General features: G+C 57.5%; 1 protein-coding gene across 1 annotated transcript; it reads right to left on the bottom strand.

Annotated features, from left to right (window-relative positions):
- Positions 1 to 388: 388 nt before the first annotated feature.
- Positions 389 to 19,785, bottom strand: TSPAN31 (tetraspanin 31). The gene is made up of 6 exons (XM_054013269.1): positions 19,627 to 19,785; positions 11,209 to 11,376; positions 6,730 to 6,810; positions 4,026 to 4,175; positions 3,506 to 3,634; positions 389 to 3,297 (listed from the first exon to the last, which is right to left on the bottom strand). The coding sequence occupies exons 1-6, from the start codon at positions 19,690 to 19,692 to the stop codon at positions 3,223 to 3,225; spliced, it is 669 nt and encodes a 222-aa protein (XP_053869244.1). The 5' UTR covers positions 19,693 to 19,785; the 3' UTR covers positions 389 to 3,222.
- Between the last annotated feature and the right edge of the window lie 505 nt (positions 19,786 to 20,290).

The raw sequence follows: 20,290 nt of genomic DNA, 5'->3' as shown, positions 1-20,290 counted from the left end.
CGCGGGAGTGGCGGCATCTGGGCATTGCCCCTCATTGCTCTTGACTGGCTTGTTCACCCGTGGGTCTGAGATCCAGGGGCGGAGGAGGAAGGGGTTGTCGACCCCAGGAAGCAGACACCCCTTCCTCTGCGGCAGTGGACAGAACCATGCCCCCTGTTCCCAGAGCGTCCATCCAGGCTGCAGCGGGTGGCCAGGGACAGGACCCTGAGGGCTGTGTACTTGTTCTCACCTGGCATCCCTCCCAAGGAGAGGGGTCATGCTTATGTTCCTGCCTTCTGCTAGCTGGGGGTCTCACCGCTGGGGGGAGGGGGGTGCGACTGCACCTTTACTCTAAGGGGAGGGGGAGGGAGGAGTGTCCGCCCCCCAGTGATACCACAGAGCCGAAGGGTCACTGAAACGTGTTTATTTGAATGATCGATAAAGTAACAGATACACACAACAGTGAATGAGCTGTGCAGGTTCCAGCCACTCCAATGGACACTGATAACACGGGTCCAGCACGGATCCCCCGGCCGGGGGCCGAGCAGACTGGGGAGAGGCTGACATCCTGCTGCCCCTCTGTTTAAACACAAGTCTCTGGGAGCAGTGGCGGCTTTGCTAGCGCCCCAGCCGAGTTCTGCCCCACCTCCAGGGGAACCCGCACCCACAAGCGCTGCTGGGAAAGCCCCCTCCGAACCAGCCAGCCCACCTAAAGCACTGAAACCTCTAGTAGCACTGTCTGGGGCTGAGTCACGCTGGAGTCCCCCATGCCCCCGAGGGCCTGTGTGCGGGACCTTGCCCTGTGGCTCTGTTTACATACCAGCTGGGGCTGGGGACTTCCCCAGGGAGCGGGGGATGTGCTGTCATCAGCTGAAGCCTTGAACTCTAGGCTGCAAGGCCGGCTCAGCTGGCAAATGATCCAGGCGGGTGGCGGAGAGGAAGTCGACTCCTTCAGTGCCCTGGTCTCCCCGCTCTGCCGGGCTGCGCTCAGGGCTGCTACTGGCAGCCGGCACCCGGTGTGCATTTAACACTGAGGCGGGGGCACTCTCCTTGAGTTCCCTACAAGGGTTAATTGACAAAGGAGCCAGCAGCATTCTGCTGTCTCCGGGGGAGGGGGGGGCATAGCCCAGAGCTGAAGGGCAGAGTTTGGGGCGAGGGCCCTTGAATGAAGGGTGGCTGGAGAATTGGGCGCCTGTGCTGGTTCTGCAGAAGGCCCCAGTGTCCTTGCCCTGAGCCTGGTACAGGGAGGGCTCTGTCGCACTGCGGGAAAACAACCTTCTACTGCTACAACATACCTAGAGTTTCCAGCTAGACTTATAAATAAATAGCATGCAGCCCCTCGGGGCTCTAGCCACACTAGTCACAGGGGTGAGGGGACTCACAGAGGCAGGGCAGGAAGAAGAATCAAAACTATCCAGTGTTGGTTAAGGATGGTGCTTCTCCGGGGGGGGGTTACCCAGCTCTGCCTGGGCCCTCTACTGCATGCGAGGGGAGGGGGAGCAGCCGGCATCTTTTGATGAGCCTCCAGCCCCCCACTACTGTCCGCCGGGGTCCAGCCAAGCGGTGGCTGGGCCAGCGTTGTCTTGCCAGGGAGCTGGGTTCCGCCTCTTCCTGCCCAAGGCAGCGTGAGGAGGCCAGGGCCTGGCCCAGCCTGCCAGGGCTTTGGGGAGGAGGGGGCCTTGGTCTGGCCCAGAGCTATGGCCTGCAGCGGGGGCTGGTCTGTGCCATCGGAGCTGGCGGAGACACTCAGTGCAAACTCAGGTGAAGGTGACAAGCTAGCACTGTCTGTCCCTGTAGTGTGGGGGAATCCATTGGCCCTGGCTCTATTCCCAGCTGAGCCTCGCTGCCCAGCCACACGTGTAACAGCACCAGGCGCCGACTCCCCATGTCCGACCCAAGAGAGAGGGGCAGACACTGCCCCTTGGAGACAGTGGGACCAGCCCAGCCCTCCCACTCAGTCTCAAAGCCACACTCCCCTGCTGCAGGGAGGTGTAGCACTGCGCTCTAAGGAAGGCATCGGCCAAGCTGTGTCTGGCTGTGGGGCTAAGGTCTCAGGCAGGGGGTGCAGCAAAAACCAAAGAAGCCACAGCCGGGGGCTGGCAAAGAGATCCCAGCCGGCCCTGCAAAAGGCAGGGAATTGCCCGGCAGAGATCACCTGGGCAAGGAATCCAGGCGGGGATGGGTCCTCTGCAGCAGGCCGATCCCCTTATGACAGCGCAGCAGCTCAGCGGAGGAGGATGGGACTCCAGCTCGGCCGCTCTCGGAGGCGGCTGGTCTCTACTGCCCCAGGGAGGTTAGGGTCGGACAGCTGGGGGTGAGCCATGGACATGGAGGTCAGAGGCTTTGAAAGATGCTTTTGCAGGGGGCTGAGGAGCTGGTCCAAGGCTCAGAACTGTTCCTGCAAAGCCCTTAGGTGGGGCAAGAGGAAGCGGGAGCAGGTGCCACCTGCTGAAAGGCTACAGTCTGGCTATTAAGATTCCACTTATTCGAAGGATAGAAATGCCAAATTTCCTGCTACGCACCAGCACGCTGGTACCTGTTAGATCCCCCCAGTCACATGAACATCTTCAGGGCAGTTAACCCCGCGAGAGGCTGTACAGTCTCCTTTTGGATTAATACAGATCAGAGACAAAGCCTCCTGCCCCACCCCTTAAAGGAATGTAACTAACTTCCTAGATGATGGGGCCCTGGCATTTGGCTCTGGCTCCGCGGTCTCTAAGCTGCACGGGTCCCTTCCTCTCCTTGTCGGGTCAGCACAGCTGCAGCCAGGTGAGTTTTCACAAGGGTAAATACAGCCCTGGAGTTTGTTCCTGGCCAGGCTGCCATGACCGGTCTCAGCAGGGCAACACGCTTCTCCGTGTTTGGCTACGTACCAGGAACAGAGCCAGGGAACTGGTCGGAGCAAGGCACCGACGACAGGTTAGCAGCGTCATGCTCCTAGCCGTGCCCAGCGCTCAGCGTGGCTGCCTGGCTCTGGCACGGCTGAGCCCGGGCTCTCGCAGCACGAGAACGGTCTTGCGGGGCTCCCCACCCCACGCCACTCCCACCCGCCGCTTGCCAAAGGCTTCATATCAAGGATGGAGCCGTGCAGCTGCCGTTTCATCCGCTCAGCGCTTTGGTAACACGGCAGTGGGAAGGGGGGCAGATGCAGGCGTCGCTTTCCTTCCGAGCAGTGAAGGGAGATGGATTCTCAGGGCTAAGGTACAAGCAACTGGGGAGGGGAAAGGGTGGGGGGTGGACAGTCTATAAGAAGGCACTGGGATTTGCTCTAGGGTCTTTCTGGTTTCTGTAGCGCATGGCTAGCAAGACTCCGAGGATCTAGGAGAACAGAGAGAGAGAAGGGGGGGGATTAGGTGCAATGGGGGCTCCCCGTGTCACAGGCTGCAGCTCCCACTGGTGGTGCTGGTCCCTCCCCGCTGAGTCACACGGCGCTCCTGGGGCCCATTGTGTAAGGCTTTGCTGAGAGATGACCTGGAGTCGTCCCCCGCTCTCCCGCCCCCGCACCAGCCCCGGCTGGAGGAATTACCTCCGTGAAGCTGAAGAAAAGTCCGACTCCCCCGAGGATTTTCAGGGCCTCGTCCGAATGCTTCAGCATCTTCTCCCCGCACTTGGGACAGCTGGGCCCATGGCCCATGGTAGTGTTGTCCTTACACATCTGGAGAGGGTGATAAAACCCCACAGTGACACTCCCCTCGCGGGCAGGGCGGAACCATCCCCCGGTAGAGCACCGTGACCCCAGCCAGGAAAGCATGGTACGGGCAAGGGGGCTGGGCGTGAACAGGATTCCCTCTCCTGATGGAGACACTGCCTGATCCTCCGCCGGCCAGACCGCGTACAGACTCGTGCCCAGCCGGGACGTCTCCCTGCTGGGAGAAGTCAGAGTTACAGCCCTGGAGCCCGAATGCCTCACCAGCCGCCCCGGGAACCAGGCCGGAGATCTCCCAGCTGGTTTCTCCTGGGGGTGAACAACTGGGCACCCCCGGAGAGCCGGGAAAGCCCAGAGGCAGAAGTGCTGGGGTAAGGCACTGCCCCACCCTGGGACTCACAGCTGTGCAGAGGTTGTAGTCCATCTGGAACGTCCTGATGGCGACTGGGTCATTGGTGTTGTTTAGCAGCCCGCAGCAGTTCAGATTCACCTCGATCTCGTTGCGGGTCTTGTTGCTCAGGATGTCCCAGGTGGCGCGGAAGAGACTCTCCTGTGGGCAGAGCCCCCCCCAGGTTACCCCACGAACAGCACAGCCAGCAAGTGCCCTCTGGGCCAGGGCCACAGCTGCACCCGCCGCAGCAACTGACCAGCCTGCAATGCTGCTCTGCAGCCACTAGAGGACGCTGTTCCCCATAGCCAGAGGTTTTCCCCTTTGTCCCTCCTTCGGTGTGCAGGGGCAGGGAGACCGGCTTTACATGCATAGCGGGGGAGAAGCGCTAGAAGAGGGACCCCTAGGAGGGGAGCCGGCCCACCTGGCAGACAGAGATGGGGGAAGGAGCCCCCCCCCAAGAAGACAATAATGGGCACAGCCAGAGTCAATGATGGGGCGGAGGGCAGGGCCTGATGCGATCAGTGGGGCTACACACATCCCCGAATTGTCAGCTCAACGGCAGGAAGGGAACGCAAGTTCTCAATGTCGTGATAACCGGCGACAACAAACAGTAACGGGGGAACGGTGCGACGGAGCCAAAAAGGCCCATTGCTCTAACTCAAGGGCTGGGTTGCGATCAGGCCTGGTAAAACCTCGGACCAGAGAACCCCAAATCTGTGTGCTGGAACGTAGGGCTGATTGATGGACACAGCAAGGAGGGGATGGGCCGTTCCACCCTGCCCACCACTTCCTCGGGGGGGGGGGGGGTGTCTGTAAAGAAAGAGACTGGGGAGAAAAAAATCAGCTACTGGAGCAAGCGTCACCATCACAGCTACCACGCCACTAGCTCCTGGAATATCAGCCTTCCATCAGCCTGATCCTGAGAGATGCCCCGGCCAGGCCCAGGGGATCCAGACAACATCGTCGCCTTCACCAGCTCCAGCCCCAATACCAGCTGGGATGGAACGGGCTTGGACTTTAGCAGCTGCAGCAGTTCCAGACAGCTCAGCGAACTCCTCTCTTCCCTGCAGGACAGTTCTTTCCAGCGTTGATACCCTAGTCTAGACAGCGTTCCTTGCCTTTTTTAATAGCGGGAACCGGCTTGCTGCCTTCCTAAACTGCCAGGGAGAGCTCAGGGACCAGCGCCAGTCCCTGGACCAGTCGTGGAGACACACTGATCTAAGAGCCTGGCACCCAAACGGGTTTTTCCTTCTAAAACCTCTCACCAGCTCAAGGGAAAGGGACCAAGGGCTGGGGCCAGCATGAGAGCTGGAGTGAATACTTGATTGTTCAAAGGCTGGACCTGTTCTGCCTTCTCATTGTTAATGAAGGTTAAGAAGATTTTTAATGGTGCGTTTGCCATGGTACGAAGCAGGACTAGCCAGCCCTGGACCTTCCTTACCACTGGTTAACGTTGGACAGCGAGTGGGTTATGGTAACGCCTATAGCACATATAATCCACCTAAAATAACATAACAGGCCCTTCCAGCTCCCCCCCGTCCCAGCACTGACAGCTGGCTTTGGGCTGTTTCCATGAGGAGATGCCGGCGCTCGCTGTCCTGAGGCACAGCCGCGGGGGGCTGAGGGGGCCCTCTGGAAGAGGTGGTGGGGGTGGCGTTTTGCAGGAGACAAGCTTTGAGACCAGCGTGAAATGGGGGTTTCTACCACGATCAACCCAGCTCGGCAGGAACGGAGGAGTGGGACAAGGGGCAAGGCATGGGATGGTTTTAAAATGCAGAGAGAAAGTGGGCAGGTGTTCCCGAGAACTCAGCGCTGACCCACCTCTGCTCCGGGGTAAGACTCCCAGCAACTCCCCGAGGAACACGGTTAAACTAGCCCCCCCAAGAATCCCCCTCCTCGCCGCATGTAGAGAGAGTCTCGTGCATGGTTGCCTCTCCCCGCCCCCTTTCCTGTCTGTCTTCTCTTCCCAGGCAACCCGAGTCCTCCTCCCGTGTGAGACCGGCCCCGCGGACAGCCTGCTCTGCACTGCCACACTGGGGCCTGGCGCTAAGACCCCTGGGGGCGCAGCCTGAGCCGAGCACTGCAGCAAGCAGTGGATTGTGGGCAAACATGGCTGTCTGCCAGCCCCCAGAGCGGCACTGTGGGAAGGTGTTAGAGGACTAGCCGCCATTGAGTGGAGCTAGCCACCGCCTGTACTACACGTGCTGGGGCGAGTAGGTGACAGTGCACTTAGGCAACCTGTAACCTCTCCATGACAGGCCAGGCAACTTGAGTTAAAGCACCACCGTGCCTGCGTTAGGGGTTGGGGTGGGCGGATGGGACTCAAGGCGAGATACAAGCCAAGTGGTGCCCCTGTGTCAACTCTGCAGTAACAAGCCCTTGACCTATGCTCTTCTGGGCAGAGCCTGGCATCTCATGTGGGTCTGGCTGGCCTGCAGGCCCTGATTCCGGGGGGCGGGCCGGGGGTCACCTGGGCCCTGTAACTAGCCAAACCAGATAGAGGATCAACCTCAGTGCACTGATGGGCTGGTGAGACATCTACCAGACCCTGAGTTTAGTGGGAAGAGGGTTTCACCCAACACCTTTGAACCCGTTGGTTGGAAGCCACAAGAGCAGCTGCCAGGGCCCCTTCCCGTTTCCCCATGAAGATGGATGTACGGATTCTCTGGCACATCTCGCTGAAGCCAAGGGTTGGGGAGGGAGGCGGACTCACCTCTCTGCTTGTGTTAAGGGCCAGACACGAACAGGAGACTCCCAACTGGAAGAGAAAGACGAGCCCCAGAATGACCATGTACTGAGGAAGAGTCGCTGTTAAGGAAACACGGCAGGGGAACACTGCCATCTCCTCCCAGCCTCCTGCCCCCTTACCCAGCCTCCTGGGTGGAACAGGACAGTGACAGCAACCCAGCACCTGCCCAGACAGCTTCCTTTGCCAGCTGCCAAAACCCATGCAGAAGACCAAACCTGTGCCCTGCTCTAGCGCCCTCTCGCCATAGCCCACTGTTATTTCAGGGGAGCCAGAAACTCCCATGGAGAGGACACCTTCTATTTGTGTGACCCTTGCTTCTTTTAGCACCACAAGCCAACTCCCCAAGCATGCTGGGTGCGCCCCACGGCGACCTTCTGAACTTCAGACTGGAGGGTGGAGCAGGAGGGGGGTTAGCTAGACAGGCATGGGGTCAGTTTAGGGCTGTTTCAACGTATAGAGGGGAGCATTGGGGAAAGGAAACTGCAGCTTTACAAAGAGATGGCGCTCGGCTGTGTCTCCGCAGGAACCCGCCCAGCAGTGCAGCGCAGCTGGAGCAACTCCCCTCTGTTGATGCTATTCTGCGCCGGAATTGGGTCCAGTGGGTGGGTTATTCCAGAGCAGGTCCGTCGGGCGGGTCTCCCCTGCAGCCAAGCCCTGAGGTGGGAGGCCGTGCCAGAGGAAGGTGAAGTGACTTGTGGAGTAAGAAAACCTCGCTCTGCTCTTAGACAAGGCCAGGGCAGAGCTGGAGTGGAACCCACTGGCAGGGTCCTGGTCTATTACCTTGTTCAGGGGACAGGGTGGGTCGTTGCATGGAAAGAGACTTTTGCTCCAGGAAGGACCCCACCATCCCAGGTGCCTTGTGAGGAGGAAAGGGCCCCATCTTCCTCTAGCCCACCCAGAGCAGCTGAGCTGGCAGTTTACCCTTCCCAAGGGGCAGGGGTGGCGCTTCCATTTAGGTGACCTAGGCAGGCGCCTAGGGCGCCGGGATTTGGCAGGGGGCGGCAATTCTGCATCAGGTCCTTCACTCGCTCCGGGACCCGCCGCCGCAGTGCCCCGAAGACCGGGAGTGCGGAAGGACCCCCGCCTAGGGCGCCAAAAACCCTAGCACCGCTCCTACCGAGGGGTGACCATCACAGGCTAATTAGGGCCCTTTAAACACAGATTATCCTCCACAGGCAACCCCCCTCCCCAGCACATGTTAATGTAGAGCTCACTATACGGCCCAGTCAGAGAAGGCAACAGCCATAAAACCAGCAGCCTCGGCTTGCTAGTGCTGCAGGGAGTTTGTCCACACTGCTTTCCCGGGCAGGGCCTGGGGCCAGGAGAGCCACCATTAACGTGTGTATGGCAGGGAAAAGATTGTCCCCCCTTTCCCTTTCCTCCAGCAGCCTGATTCTCCCCCCCAAGCCCAGGGTCCCCTCCAAACTGGAGTAGATGGCAGCGGGACCCCCGCTGCAGGGCGCTGCACCATTTGGGGTTAGCTGGCTCGGAGCGCCAAGGCCTATGCTGCAGCCTGGCCCCCCTGAAGCTGATCTCTGGCTGTGCTAGGCAGGGTGCAAACAGGACAAAGAGCCCCCCCAGGGCTTCCACCCTATGGCCTAGTCTCCCCTTCAGAGGTTCGCGGTCTAGCCCTACTAGCAAACACTCTTAGGGGACCCACCGCTTACACCCATTGGGCGAGGGAAATAAGCTAGTCCAACAAAACCCCTTTACACCAGTATAACTGCACCTACAATAGGGCCACAAGAAATGCCCCTGCCTAGCCGGCCTCCGTCTGGTGAGGAGAGCAGCTTGCGCAGAACCTGGCCTACGTGACTGGAATGACTGCTTCCCTCGCCTGTGCAGAACTCAGCCTTGCCCTGCTGGCCAGTTGGAGAGTTCATGACCTCCTACTTCAGCTTTTCCTACCTACCCCCTGCTGTGGTGCCCCTAAAGTCCAGGGTATTGGCCACCCCAAGACTGGAATGACCCCCACTGAGACCTAGCCTTTGCCCTCGGGTGCCTGGGGAGCATTTGCCACCCAACCTTGTTTAACAAGAGTTTAGCCTTAACAGAGGCTGGCAGAGTTCCTGTCGCCCTTGCTGAGGTCTCCAAAACTGCTACAACCACCAGCCAGCTCAGCTGAATATTAGGTCGGTTTCTCAAAAGTTAAGATTTCAAGTGGAACTGTGGTTTCCTCTTCGCATCACTTCCCCTTCACTGAAACATCAGCCCATTTATAGGTAGCAATCAGCCATGCCTGGCCTTGTTCGTGCCTCATCGAGGTAGATACAGGTTCTGCCCCAGTCCGGGCCAAGATGGGTCCCCAGGTCCCTTCTGGCAAGCGCCGGCCTGGCGCAGAGCCTGCAGCAGCCCCTAGCAATGCTGAAGTGCCCCAGTGATGTGACAGGCGCCGCCAAGGAAGAGCCTATTCAAAGTGCAACAGCTACATCTGCCAGCCTCATGACAGCCAAATGGAGATGAAAACCCCACCCACGCGTGCGGGGAGTGGAACAGGAGCGGCACGTCAGGCTGGCTGCCGGAGAGGGATGTGCGATGGGGCTTATTTATAGATAACAAGGAGCAGCTGGAAGAGGGGCTAGAACTGTAACTCCCCAGCTTCCACCAGACACCGCTTCCCCCCCGTACATTTGAGCGGGAGGGGTTAGAACAAGTCCATGGAAATCCCGCTGCTGCGGGCATCGAACGGGATCCTCTCTCTCAGCCACCATTCCTCCCCGCCCCAAGCTCTTTGCCCTCAGTGGCTGGCAGTGGGCAGGGCCCAACGGGGCCCCTCTGGCTGACCGGCCTGTAGAGATGCAGGCCGGAGGAGTGGCTCGCTCCAAGATGCCAGCCTCCTTTTTCTTATGGGGCACAGCAAGACAGACACCCCAGTGCTGCTGCCCCTGTGAGCACCCACAGGCCGCCCCCCGCCCCTGAGAGGGAGAGCAGGGAGCCACCTCCCCCCGATGCTTCTCCCTTGGCAGTCTGCAGGGCTGTCCCTGCCACGCGGTCTCAAGTGCTTTACCTAGTGAGAGTTCAAACAGCCCCTGCCTGAGTTTACCCACAGCCAGTCTCGCTCAGATTCCCACAGCACATTCACTTCCTCCTTTAGTCTAGACACTGCACCTGTTTTACCCACTTGCTCTTAGCTACTTCTCCCGCTAAGCCTCCTCCCCAACTTTGGAGAGGACAGTCACATCGTTCATGTAGTTGTTGCAACACCACATGCCCCCAGCCCAGGTAGGGGCACAAGGGAATTCTAAAGGAAGGCCATGCCTCCTCTTCATAGATGTCAGAGCCAGAACAGACCATGGCGATTGTGACGAAGTGGGAGTGTTCTTAATGTTTCCTCTGAATAATGTGTGGGTGCCTCAGTTTCCCCTATGCATTTCTTAAGTCTCTGGGTAGTGGGATAAAGGCCAGTGTGCATAAATGGCCGACACTGTCTCCTGGCAAATAATGGCCGGGGCCCTTTCCCCCCCCCAAGGTGATAGCTAAAGGTGTTCGAGAACAAAGATCAGGTGACCTCCTGGCCCGCGAAAGAGACAAAGGCCAGAGAGGAGGGGCTGGAGAGTTTCAGTTTGGGGCTGGCTGGGGACGGGGGGGGTGAGTGCAGACGGGGTTGTCTGGCTCACTGCCCCCCAAAATGGACCCAGCTGAGGGGTCCTGTTCTCTGGACCTACAAGCTCTGTTTTAGACCGTGTTCCTGTCATCTAATAAACCTCTGTTTTACTGGCTGGCTGAGAGTCACGTCTGACTGCGAAGTGGGGGTGCAGGACCCTGTGGCTTCCCCAGGACCCCGCCTGGGCAGACTCACTGTGGGAAGCGCACGGAGGGGCAGAGGATGCTGAATGCTCCAAGGTCAGACCCAGGAAGCGTCTTGCCCTGGAGACAGTCTGCTCTGAGAGCAGAGGCTCCCCAGAGTCCTGACGGGCTTTGTGGGGAGCAGTTCCAGAGCATCGCCCGGGGACTCTGTGACAGCAATCTAGTCTGAGCTGCGGCACAGCAGGGGCCAGAGCTCCTCCCCCTAAAGCCAGGCCCACTGCCTGAAGGGAGCATCTGGCATTCCCGACAGAGGCTGCTGCTTTGCTGTAACAAGCGAGACCACCTAGCAGGGTCCTAAGGCTTAAACCTCCAGCTTTCAGCCTCTCAGACTGGGTTCCCCATTGTTACTACCACCAGATCGGCTAGAGTTTGAACCACCCGTAACCCTGCTCAGAGAAGGGTCTGACAACAGTGGGCCCCCCCCATGGAGCCACACAGCGATAGCAACAGCGGGAGTTTTGTCAGCAGCTGTAGCCGAGCCCTGAGGATGCTCAAGGCCCGTTCTTGCTCCACCCAGCGGCTGAGGCTCTGGACCACGTCTCGTGCCACAGAGAACTGGGAGATTATTAGCGGCACAGGGCAGAGTCGTGAGGAGCGTGGCATGGCCCTGGCCTCCCAGGCGGCAGAGAAGGATACGAAGAAGAGCATGACTTGGTGGTGGTGGATAGCCCCGATGAGTCCCACGATGGCAATGAGCAGCAGGAAGACGCCCACGGCGATGACTCCGCCGATGATGTGGATGCTGGAGACAATGCCAAAGCTTTTCCCCCAGGCAGCCACGCCGATCAGCAGCAACCCAACCAGCTGGAAAACAAGAGGAGACGGTCAGCCTGGGATGCGAGGGGCCCTTTCCCCCGTGCCGCCCAGCACACTGGTCCCCACATTACCTCCGCATCCTGGGAGAGGCACCTCATCTCCTGCATAGCACAGGAGGGGGCTTTGCTAAGATCCCGGCCCCCAAAGAACTGACAGTCCAAACAGTCAGGCTGCAAAGGGGGAGCGCTTATGTTACTTGGAGGGAGGGCAGGCAAGTGGACCGCACACTGGACTGCGGAGACCTGGGTTCTGTTCCCAGCTGAGTGACACCCTCCGCCTCAGCTTCCCCATCTGTAAAATGGGGCTAATGATACTTACCTTTGTAAAGTGCTTGGTTTTGTAAGCAATACTGTCCCCTTCCTGGTCTGGCCTTAAAACTTACCCCCTAAACCTGGCCTGCCTCTTGCCCAGCATTTAAGTGACAGTGCCCTTTGCCTGTTGCCCAGCTTTACTCTCCTGAGTAGCCCCACTGATTGCAGCAGGACTCCTCAAGCCGGGAAAGGTAAGCACGTGCCTAAGCATCAGCTGGACTGGGGCCTTGTTTTGTGACTTACTCTTTTGCGGTTTTTATTTTCAGCTCCTCGTCCAACCCCTGCCGGTTTCCCCTTCCATTAACCATTGTTTATTCCAGCCCTTTGCTCCCACCCCAGCTAGCGGGCCCTCCCCCATTCCTTTCATGCCAAGATCCAAGCTCACATCCCTACCCACGCACGCCTGCAATTAGTTGGCTTCTTAATCACCCATTTCAAGAGATCAGATGTTGGAAGAATGGACGCCCGCTCCAGTTTTGCATCTTTGGGGGTGGGGGCGTCTCTGCACTTCCGTAATCTACGATCTCTACTCCAGGAACCTAGCGACTGCCAGACTGGATTGGACTCACTGTCCATCTCGTCCAGTTTCCTGTCTGACAGCAGCCAGCACGTTTCAGAGGAAAGTGCAAGAAACCCCCAGTAGGTAAATGCGGGATAATCTATTTCCTGCCATCTAGGTCTCAGTCTGATCTTTATTAGAGCCTGACGCATGAGGGTTAATATCCCTTCTAGATTGTTAGCATTAATTATAACTCTGGAGATTCTTGTTACCCACAGAAGGATCCAACCCCTTTTAAAACTTGCTCCATTTGTGGCCTCAACTTCCACTGTCTCATTACATGCATGTGGTGTATTGGTTTTGAGTTTGCCATCTTTTAATCAGTTGGCTTGTGACTGAGTGGCTCATTATTCCCCACACTTCAGAGCTAGAACCACATTCAACAACTTGAATGTGAAAAATACATCCATGCTAACCTTTACTTCCTTTAAGAGTGTGGTAGATGCTCCTTTTCCATCTCCTAGACCGATACGTCCCAGAAAGATCCACTCACCATTTGAGCTCATAAAATGGGTTCCAACTGGGGGAGGAATTGGTTAGCTCTTGCCATCCTTTGGCCTCGTTTATACACAAACGAGCATCCGTTTAAACTAAACTGGTTTCTTAAATTAGCGCAAGCCCCGCTGCAGGCACACAAAAAAAAACAAACACAAAAAACCACAATTTGAAGGGCTTATGTTGGCTTTCCAGTGTTTGATTCCTTAAAGACTTGAGCCACATCAGAATAGGCCAATCGAACTGAGTTAAGAGCACCTCCAGAGGGGCTCGCGCTGGCTTACCAAATCCAGTTAAAGAGGCACCTTCGTGCATTTGCACCTTCCAGGTCAGCCAAATGGCAACAAGACAGAGCAATACAGGGGGCTGTGAGCCAATACAGCAACAGCTTCTGAGCTGAACTAAACAGCTGTTTAGCTTGTGCACATTAATACGACCAGGTCAGCAATACGAGAATATAGACATTAACACAGGCTGCTTCTCTTGCAACTTATCCTCCATCACATCACCCCTCATGGGGTCTCCGAGACCAGGCTCCAGCCTGAGCCCAAACATCTACCCTGCAACTTTATAGCCCCTGCAAGCCTGAGTCAGCCGCAGCTGTGCCATGGCTCTTACTCCAGACCAGACATACCCTAAGATATTACAGCGATGAGCACCAGAAATACCAGGTGATAGATAGTCTGGCCCCAGTGAAGTTGGCAGCAAGACCTCCTTGACTTAAACAGCACCAGGATTTTACCCACCTTCTCTGTGTTCTGGGCTGTGAACAATTAGGTTGCCTAGAACCAGAGGTTTGAATCCTGGCCGGGCTGATCTTCTGAGATGTCTGAAAGTCCCATATGCAAAGTCCCACGCACTCTCTACAGATGCTCAATAGCCCCTAGAGATTAGGTTTTCCCTGATCGCCTTGAATGGAAGGCATCTCCTTGCCAGCAGGCTGTTCACTGCCCGCTTTTAACATCCCCATGCCCACCCCTGAAAACAAGAGGCTGTATTTTAGTGATTAGATAGCTCCTAGGTGACGATGTGAACCGTGCAGCTCTAAGATCTGTACCAGTTTACTGCACCTCCTCTCCCAGCACGGCAAATCTCAGCCGCTAGGGACAGCTATCTGGCAGCGTGACAGTATTTGAAGTCACCCCTCCAGAGAGTTGGTGCAAAGAGAACAGAGTTCGGGTGGCACTTGCATCTCCAAACTTCTAGTGTTTCAGAGATTCTGCAGTAACATTCGCTCTTGCAGAGACCAGATGGGTTTTTAAGCCAATGAAACCCTGCTGATTTCTGCACAAACTAATGCAGCTGGTGACCACTGGGTTGCCAGGAAAACAAGAGAACATTGCAGGTGAACACTGCTGCTGGCGTTGCTCTCACGGAAGAGGTCTTCATGTGGGCAGGGGAGGGGGCACCTGGCAAAGAAGAGCATGAGACGCCCTCTCACTGGGCGATTGTCTGGCACCACGGACGATACAGATGGCTGGGGAGTGGTCATGCAGGAGCACTGGGATGTCTCTCCTGCACTCATTCTTTAGCACAGCGACATGCGGATCTGCTTGCCCTTCAGCTGCTCACGACAGGAGGAATCCTGCACAGCTGTCGCCCGGGATAAAGGAAACAGCAGGCCAGAGTTCCCCTGCTGTAACTGACCGCAGTGAGGTTCCATCAGCGATGAGTCCGCTTCCTGTCAGCGCGCGTTTCCCTCTCTGCCTACAGCATTCCACCTCCTCATTCCCCAGCAGACAAGGGCTGGGCCCTCTCCCTAGCCCAGTTTGGTTTCTGACCTCCCTTCCTGTCTCATTTCATAGCAGGCAGGCCCATGGAGCAGACAAGCTACCGCGGTTACCTACGTTTAGGCCAAGCGAATGGACATGACGAATGCCTCCTGTCTGTGGGTGGGCGCACAACACTGGCTTGAAGACAAGCTCTGCTACAGGCCAGGATTGTGGGACGCGAGGTCTTATTCCAACGCAGTCATCCCCACACGCACTGCTCCCTTTCAGCTTGCTGTTCCTACGCGGTTCGCTTTGGACACGCAGGTGCCAGTGGATACCCGACCGCTCGCCCTAAGGGTAGGGGCAGCACTAATCTGGCTCTCACTTCTTGACCCGATGGGACGTAAAGCCTGAGCCGCGCTCACAGCCAGCCCTGCTGCGGTCCTAGTTCCCAGGGCTCTCGCCGTGTAGAAGAGGAACTAGTGTTCAGTGCTTTAAACCAACTGTCCTTTTCACTAGGCTTTGGCTGCATGGCCAGGCTTTCCATTCAAGCCATGGTCGCCCAGATGCCTTCTGCTTCCATAGATACCTGGGGCCTGATTCCCCATTGCCCAGACTCATGTCATTGACGCCCATTCAGCTTTGGTGTGAAGTGCAATAGGGTCACACTGGTAGCACCGTGTACTGGTGTGACTGCAGGGCACCAGAGAATTGGGCCCCTGGTGTACTTTAACCAGGCAGATCCAGAGAAGGCAGCTCACAGATCTGCACGCTAGATCGCTCAGCACAAGGGTTCCAACCGTTTCTGCTGGCAGACCTGGATTCACGGCTGCCCTCCCACTACTTGTCTGTCCATTTTCCTACCCCTTTCTCACCGTGCGGTCTCTCGCTTTGTCTGCATTTGTTTCACCCAACCCTGCCTGTTCCTACATGCTGCTCAGGGAGGACAGCGGCCTCGCTGCGTCAGTCAAACCCAGCGACCGGCAGAAAAAGGTTAGAGCAAGACCAGAATCAGTAATATTGCCACTTTGTTAAAGCACAGAGTCTGGTGAGGCATTATGGGCCATAAAAGCTTCTGAAGACTCAAAACCACTGCAGGACCCAAGGCAAAAATACTTGAGCCCTGATCCACAAAGACACCCAAGTCTGGGGTATAGGTGCCTATGCCCCAGATTTATGCACCACTGCAATCTGCAAAACCACACTTGGTGGCCACCTAACCCTGTAGGCACCTAAACTCCCGAGCACTCAAGTCTTTGCAGTAGACATGGCCTAGTGAGTACGTTTCTGCCTTTGAGCCCCAGAAAGATCCATCGACTGGAGGAAGAGAGATATTTGCCTGCCTATCTTCTCTGCAGGGCCCAGTCCAGGAATCATGTTCAGAGGCTACCTACAGGACAGGGCCCCCATTCAAAATCTGGCTGGAGGAGGCAGCGTGACAGATTTGTTACCATAGACCACATCAACACTTTTAGCCCAGTGATTAGTGCACTCACCAGGGATGGGGGGGACCCCAGTTCAATTCCTCTCTCTACCAAAGGAGAGGACAAGATTTGAACACAGGTCTCCCATCTCTCAGGAGAGCACCGAGTGATGGGATTGTCTGATGTGGGGCTCCCTTCACCTACTGAAGCTGATTGGAGCAGGAGTGGGTACCCTAGCCCCGGCCTACGGAATCGCTCACCCATGATGAACAGCAGGAGAGATTGAGAGAGCCCCACATCAGAATACCCCCTAGCTCAGTGGTCAGAGCACTCAGATGGGGGAAGACCCCTGTTCAAATCATTGCCCCCTCAGGCACTGTCTCCCACATGCCAGGCGAGTGTTCCAACCACTGGGCCTAAAGTGGACACAACCATCTCCACTCACCACTCCATTGTGTGGCATGAGGCAGGGGCTTAACTCATTCTCCCCATGGTTGAGGTGCCTATGCCGTCCAACTCCAGGAGAGGGTCACTGGCTGGGGATTGCGAGCAGGGCCTGGTGCCTCCCTGTAGTAGGAAGGGAGCCTATAAGCAGGTCCTGCCTCATACCAGGCCTCTAATACAAGAGTTTATGTCTCAGACTCTCTTCCTACTACACAGCTCAGACTTGGGCACCTGTCCCTGAGAGAGAGAGACAGGGATCAGCCTACACCCTTCTCCTGGGCACCTCCCACTGGCTAGCTTAGGCAGTTCCCCTCCCTCACCCCAGTCGTTACATAGAGAGCCTAGGCATCTAACTCAGGCTTTGTGGATCGCCATGTTATTCCTGTGATTGGCGCCGCGACACTGAGCATCTCAACGTGGATCCAGCCCTCGGTTATCAAGTTCACGGCAATCATTGGGCCACTCCGCTTGTTTCAGACCTGAGCTGCCCAGACTCTGGGACCTCATCAGGAGCCCCAGGCCTCAATTTGAGAGACCCCCTCTCATGGTTAGTGTGTGATCTTCTGATCTGCTCAGCATCCAGCACCCTCGGACCCTGGCCCATGACCGGGGCCCTCAGGCACTACCCCAGTACAGACGATGGCGGAAAGTCCATGCTGTCATCCACGCTACGGCCACTGCTAAACCAGGCCAGTTTCTTTTACACCAGTGCACTCAGTATTGCTACCGCTGACGGGAGATTTCCAAGAAAAGCCTCCAGCAGCCCTAGAAGATGCATGTCTGTTAAAGGGGTGTGACCTCTGGCTAACCAGATTAGAAGAGTATCCCAGAGAACCAAGAGGGTGCTGCTAAATAGGCGCTGAAATAATGTGCATTTCTGGAACACCCTCCCGCAGAACACATTCGATTACTGAAGCTCCTAACCAAGCCCTGCAGCGCCAGCACGCTGACACTGGCTGACATCAGCAGAAGATGCCTATTACCGCAAGAGGTTAGGAAAGAGCTACTGAAGTCTCACTTCCTTGTCTCACAGATACAATCAAGGCCCGGCCCACACTAGGATTTTACATTGGTATAGCTGCGTCTCCCGGGGGTGTGAGAAATCCACACCCCCGAGACATGTCGCTATAGCGACCTCAGCCCCGGTGCAGACAGCACTCCGTTGATGGGCGAATTCTTCCATTGACCTAGCTACTGCCTCTCAGAGATTGACAACCTAGACCAATGGCACAGGTAGCATCGGAAACGCTACAACAGCGCAGCCGCTCCGTTTCCGTATAGACATGCCCTTCCGGGGCCTGCATTATAAAGGCGCTTAGAAGCATTCAGCTAAAATGACTAAGACTGCAGCTTTTATACTTACAGTGGGGTACCTTGTTTTCGGCTTACTCAAGAGAAAAACCTCTGCCTCACAGCCGGGCAGCTCAGGAACCCGGCTGGTTTGGGCTACAATGCAGATGGGCTGCTTCTTGGGTGTTTGAGGCAGTTCGGTACTCCACTAGAAAGTTTTGTCACTTGACCTATTCCAGTATAACTGAAGCAGCTAACCCCCCTGGAGTGGCTATATCAGGATAAAGAACGAGGAGTCCTTGTGGCACCTTAGAAACTAACAAATTTACTTGAGCATAAGCTTTTGTGGGCTAAAGCCCGCTTCATCAGATGCATGCAGTGGAAGATACATTAGGAAGGGGTGTGTGTGTGTGTGTGTGTATATATACACACACACACACACACACAGAGAGAGAACATGAAAAAAATGGGGGTTGCCATACCAACTCCAAGGAGACTAATCGATTAAAGTGGGCTATTATCAGCAGGATTTTCCACTGCATGCATCTGATGAAGTGGGCTTTAGCCCACAAAGGCTTATGCTCAAATAAATTTGTTAGTCTCCAAGGTGCCACAAGGACTCCTCGTTCTTTTTACGGATACAGACTAACACGGCTGCCACTCTGAAATATATCAGGATAGAGAGCTTAAACTGTATGGCTTACTCTGGTTCAGGAAGGAAAATCAGTTTTACCAAAATCAGGCACTTTTGACTGATGGATGCAGTTATGCACTAGGCAGGGCGGATGCTGTTAAAGAATCACACCCCTCACAGACCAATAAGGCCTGGTCTCCACTTAAAATTATATCCGTTTAGTCATCTCTCTAAGGGCTAGGCTGATGGAAAATTCTTCCCTCAACCTCGTTGGCACCTCTCTGAGGGATGGATTAATGACATCCATGGCAAAACCCCTTCCATCGCTGCAGGAAGCGTCTACACTACAGCGTTACCGCAGTCAAACTTTTCAGTGTAGACCAGTTGCTGGTGGGACTGAAGATGGTTAGATGCTGATGTCAGGGCAGGCTGCTGGCTCAGGCGTGAGGGAATGGGATGGGGGTGGTCTGTTTTTACTGCCTGTTGAGGAGTCCAACCTCAGCCTGTGTGGGGTCAGAGACCTGGACTTCAGCACTAACCCATGTTTGTCTGGGGAGGAGGGGGGAGCAAGTCTCCTCATGGAGCTCAGGGCTAGGGAAGATGCCAAGTCAGCTGCCCTAGAGATCAGAGCCTCTATGGGCCCCAGAGAAGTTATAGCCTGAGCAGAGACAGGCCACATACCCATGCAGTACACCCTGCCTTAGGGACAACACAAGGGGGGCAGCTCTCAGCCCCACCCCCGACACAAGGGGGGCTCCTCCCCGACACAAGGGGGGGGGCGGCTCTCGGCTCCACCCCCCCACCCCCGACACAAGGGGGGGGGCGGCTCTCGGCTCCACCCCCCCACCCCCGACACAAGGGGGGGGGCGGCTCTCGGCTCCACCCCCCCACCCCCGACACAAGGGGGGGGGGCGGCTCTCGGCTCCACCCCCCCACCCCCGACACAAGGGGGGGGGCGGCTCTCGGCTCCACCCCCCCACCCCCGACACAAGGGGGGGGGCGGCTCTCGGCTCCACCCCCCCACCCCCGACACAAGGGGGGGGCGGCTCTCGGCTCCTCCCCCCACCCCCGACACAAGGGGGGGGCGGCTCTCGGCTCCACCCCCCCACCCCCGACACAAGGGGGGGGGCGGCTCTCGGCTCCACCCCCCCACCCCCGACACAAGGGGGGGGGCGGCTCTCGGCTCCACCCCCCCCACCCCCGACACAAGGGGGGGGGCGGCTCTCGGCTCCACCCCCCCACCCCCGACACAAGGGGGGGCGGCTCTCAGCCCCCCAGGCCCAGCGCGGGAAGCTGGACCCCTCCCCCCAGGCCGAGCCCCACCCCCGAGCTGGGGGGGGCCCCGCCGGAGCCCCGGGGCCGCGCTCACCACGTAGACCACGTTGAGGGCGCAGAGCGCGTTGCGGGAGCAGGCGAAGCCGCCGCCGCACACCATTTTCCCGGGCGGGGGCAGCCGGCCGCAGGCTCCGGGGACAGCGCAGGCCGGGCCGCTCCTGGCCCTTTAAATCCCAGCCCAGCGCCCAGCGCCGCACTGCGCCTGCGCGCCGGGCCCGCCCTCCTCGCCGCATTGCGCCTGCGCACGCACCGCCCCTCCGCCCGCCTCCTTTGGATGCGCCTGCGCAGCCCCAGGCGTGAGTACGAGTGCGTACGCCGCGCTCGCACACACGCACTACGCCTGGGGAGAACCTCCTTTTGTGCGCCTGCGCAGCACTCTGGCGTTGCGCGCGTGCGGTCTTCTCAACCACAGCTCACACGCACGGCGCCTGCGTAGCATTCTCGCCTCCCGCGCTAAGCTCTTTTCCCCCTCAGAGCGCCTGCGCCGGGTAACGCGGGTTGATGATGCGCATGCGCGCACGCTCCAGGCCTGGCCTTAGCGTCGTCCCCCAAATACCCGGATGAGAGTGGCTCACGGGTGGACAAAGACCCGGATGGAGGGGACAACTTCCTCCTGGGGGCCCTGTTTTTTCGGGCCCCCGGCCATAGTGCTCCCTGCCCCAGTGCCTTAAAGTCCTCCAGGGCCATGTTCTGGTGCC

Source organism: Malaclemys terrapin, chromosome 23, assembly GCF_027887155.1.
Source record: "Malaclemys terrapin pileata isolate rMalTer1 chromosome 23, rMalTer1.hap1, whole genome shotgun sequence".
Classification (NCBI taxonomy): domain Eukaryota; kingdom Metazoa; phylum Chordata; order Testudines; family Emydidae; genus Malaclemys; species Malaclemys terrapin.
Note: the sequence above shows the minus strand (reverse complement) of the source record. Positions and strands in the feature narration are given on the sequence as shown.

Excerpts from the sequence above, each read along its gene's own strand:
- TSPAN31 (XM_054013269.1), bottom strand. The coding sequence starts at position 19,692 with ATGGTGTGCGGCGGCGGCTTCGCCTGCTCCCGCAACGCGCTCTGCGCC. Across the intron at positions 11,377-19,626 it reads CCCTCAACGTGGTCTACGTG|CTGGTTGGGTTGCTGCTGAT; the intron begins GTGAGCGCGGCC and ends CTTGTTTTCCAG. Across the intron at positions 4,176-6,729 it reads CCCTTAACACAAGCAGAGAG|GAGAGTCTCTTCCGCGCCAC; the intron begins GTGAGTCCGCCT and ends CTCTGCCCACAG.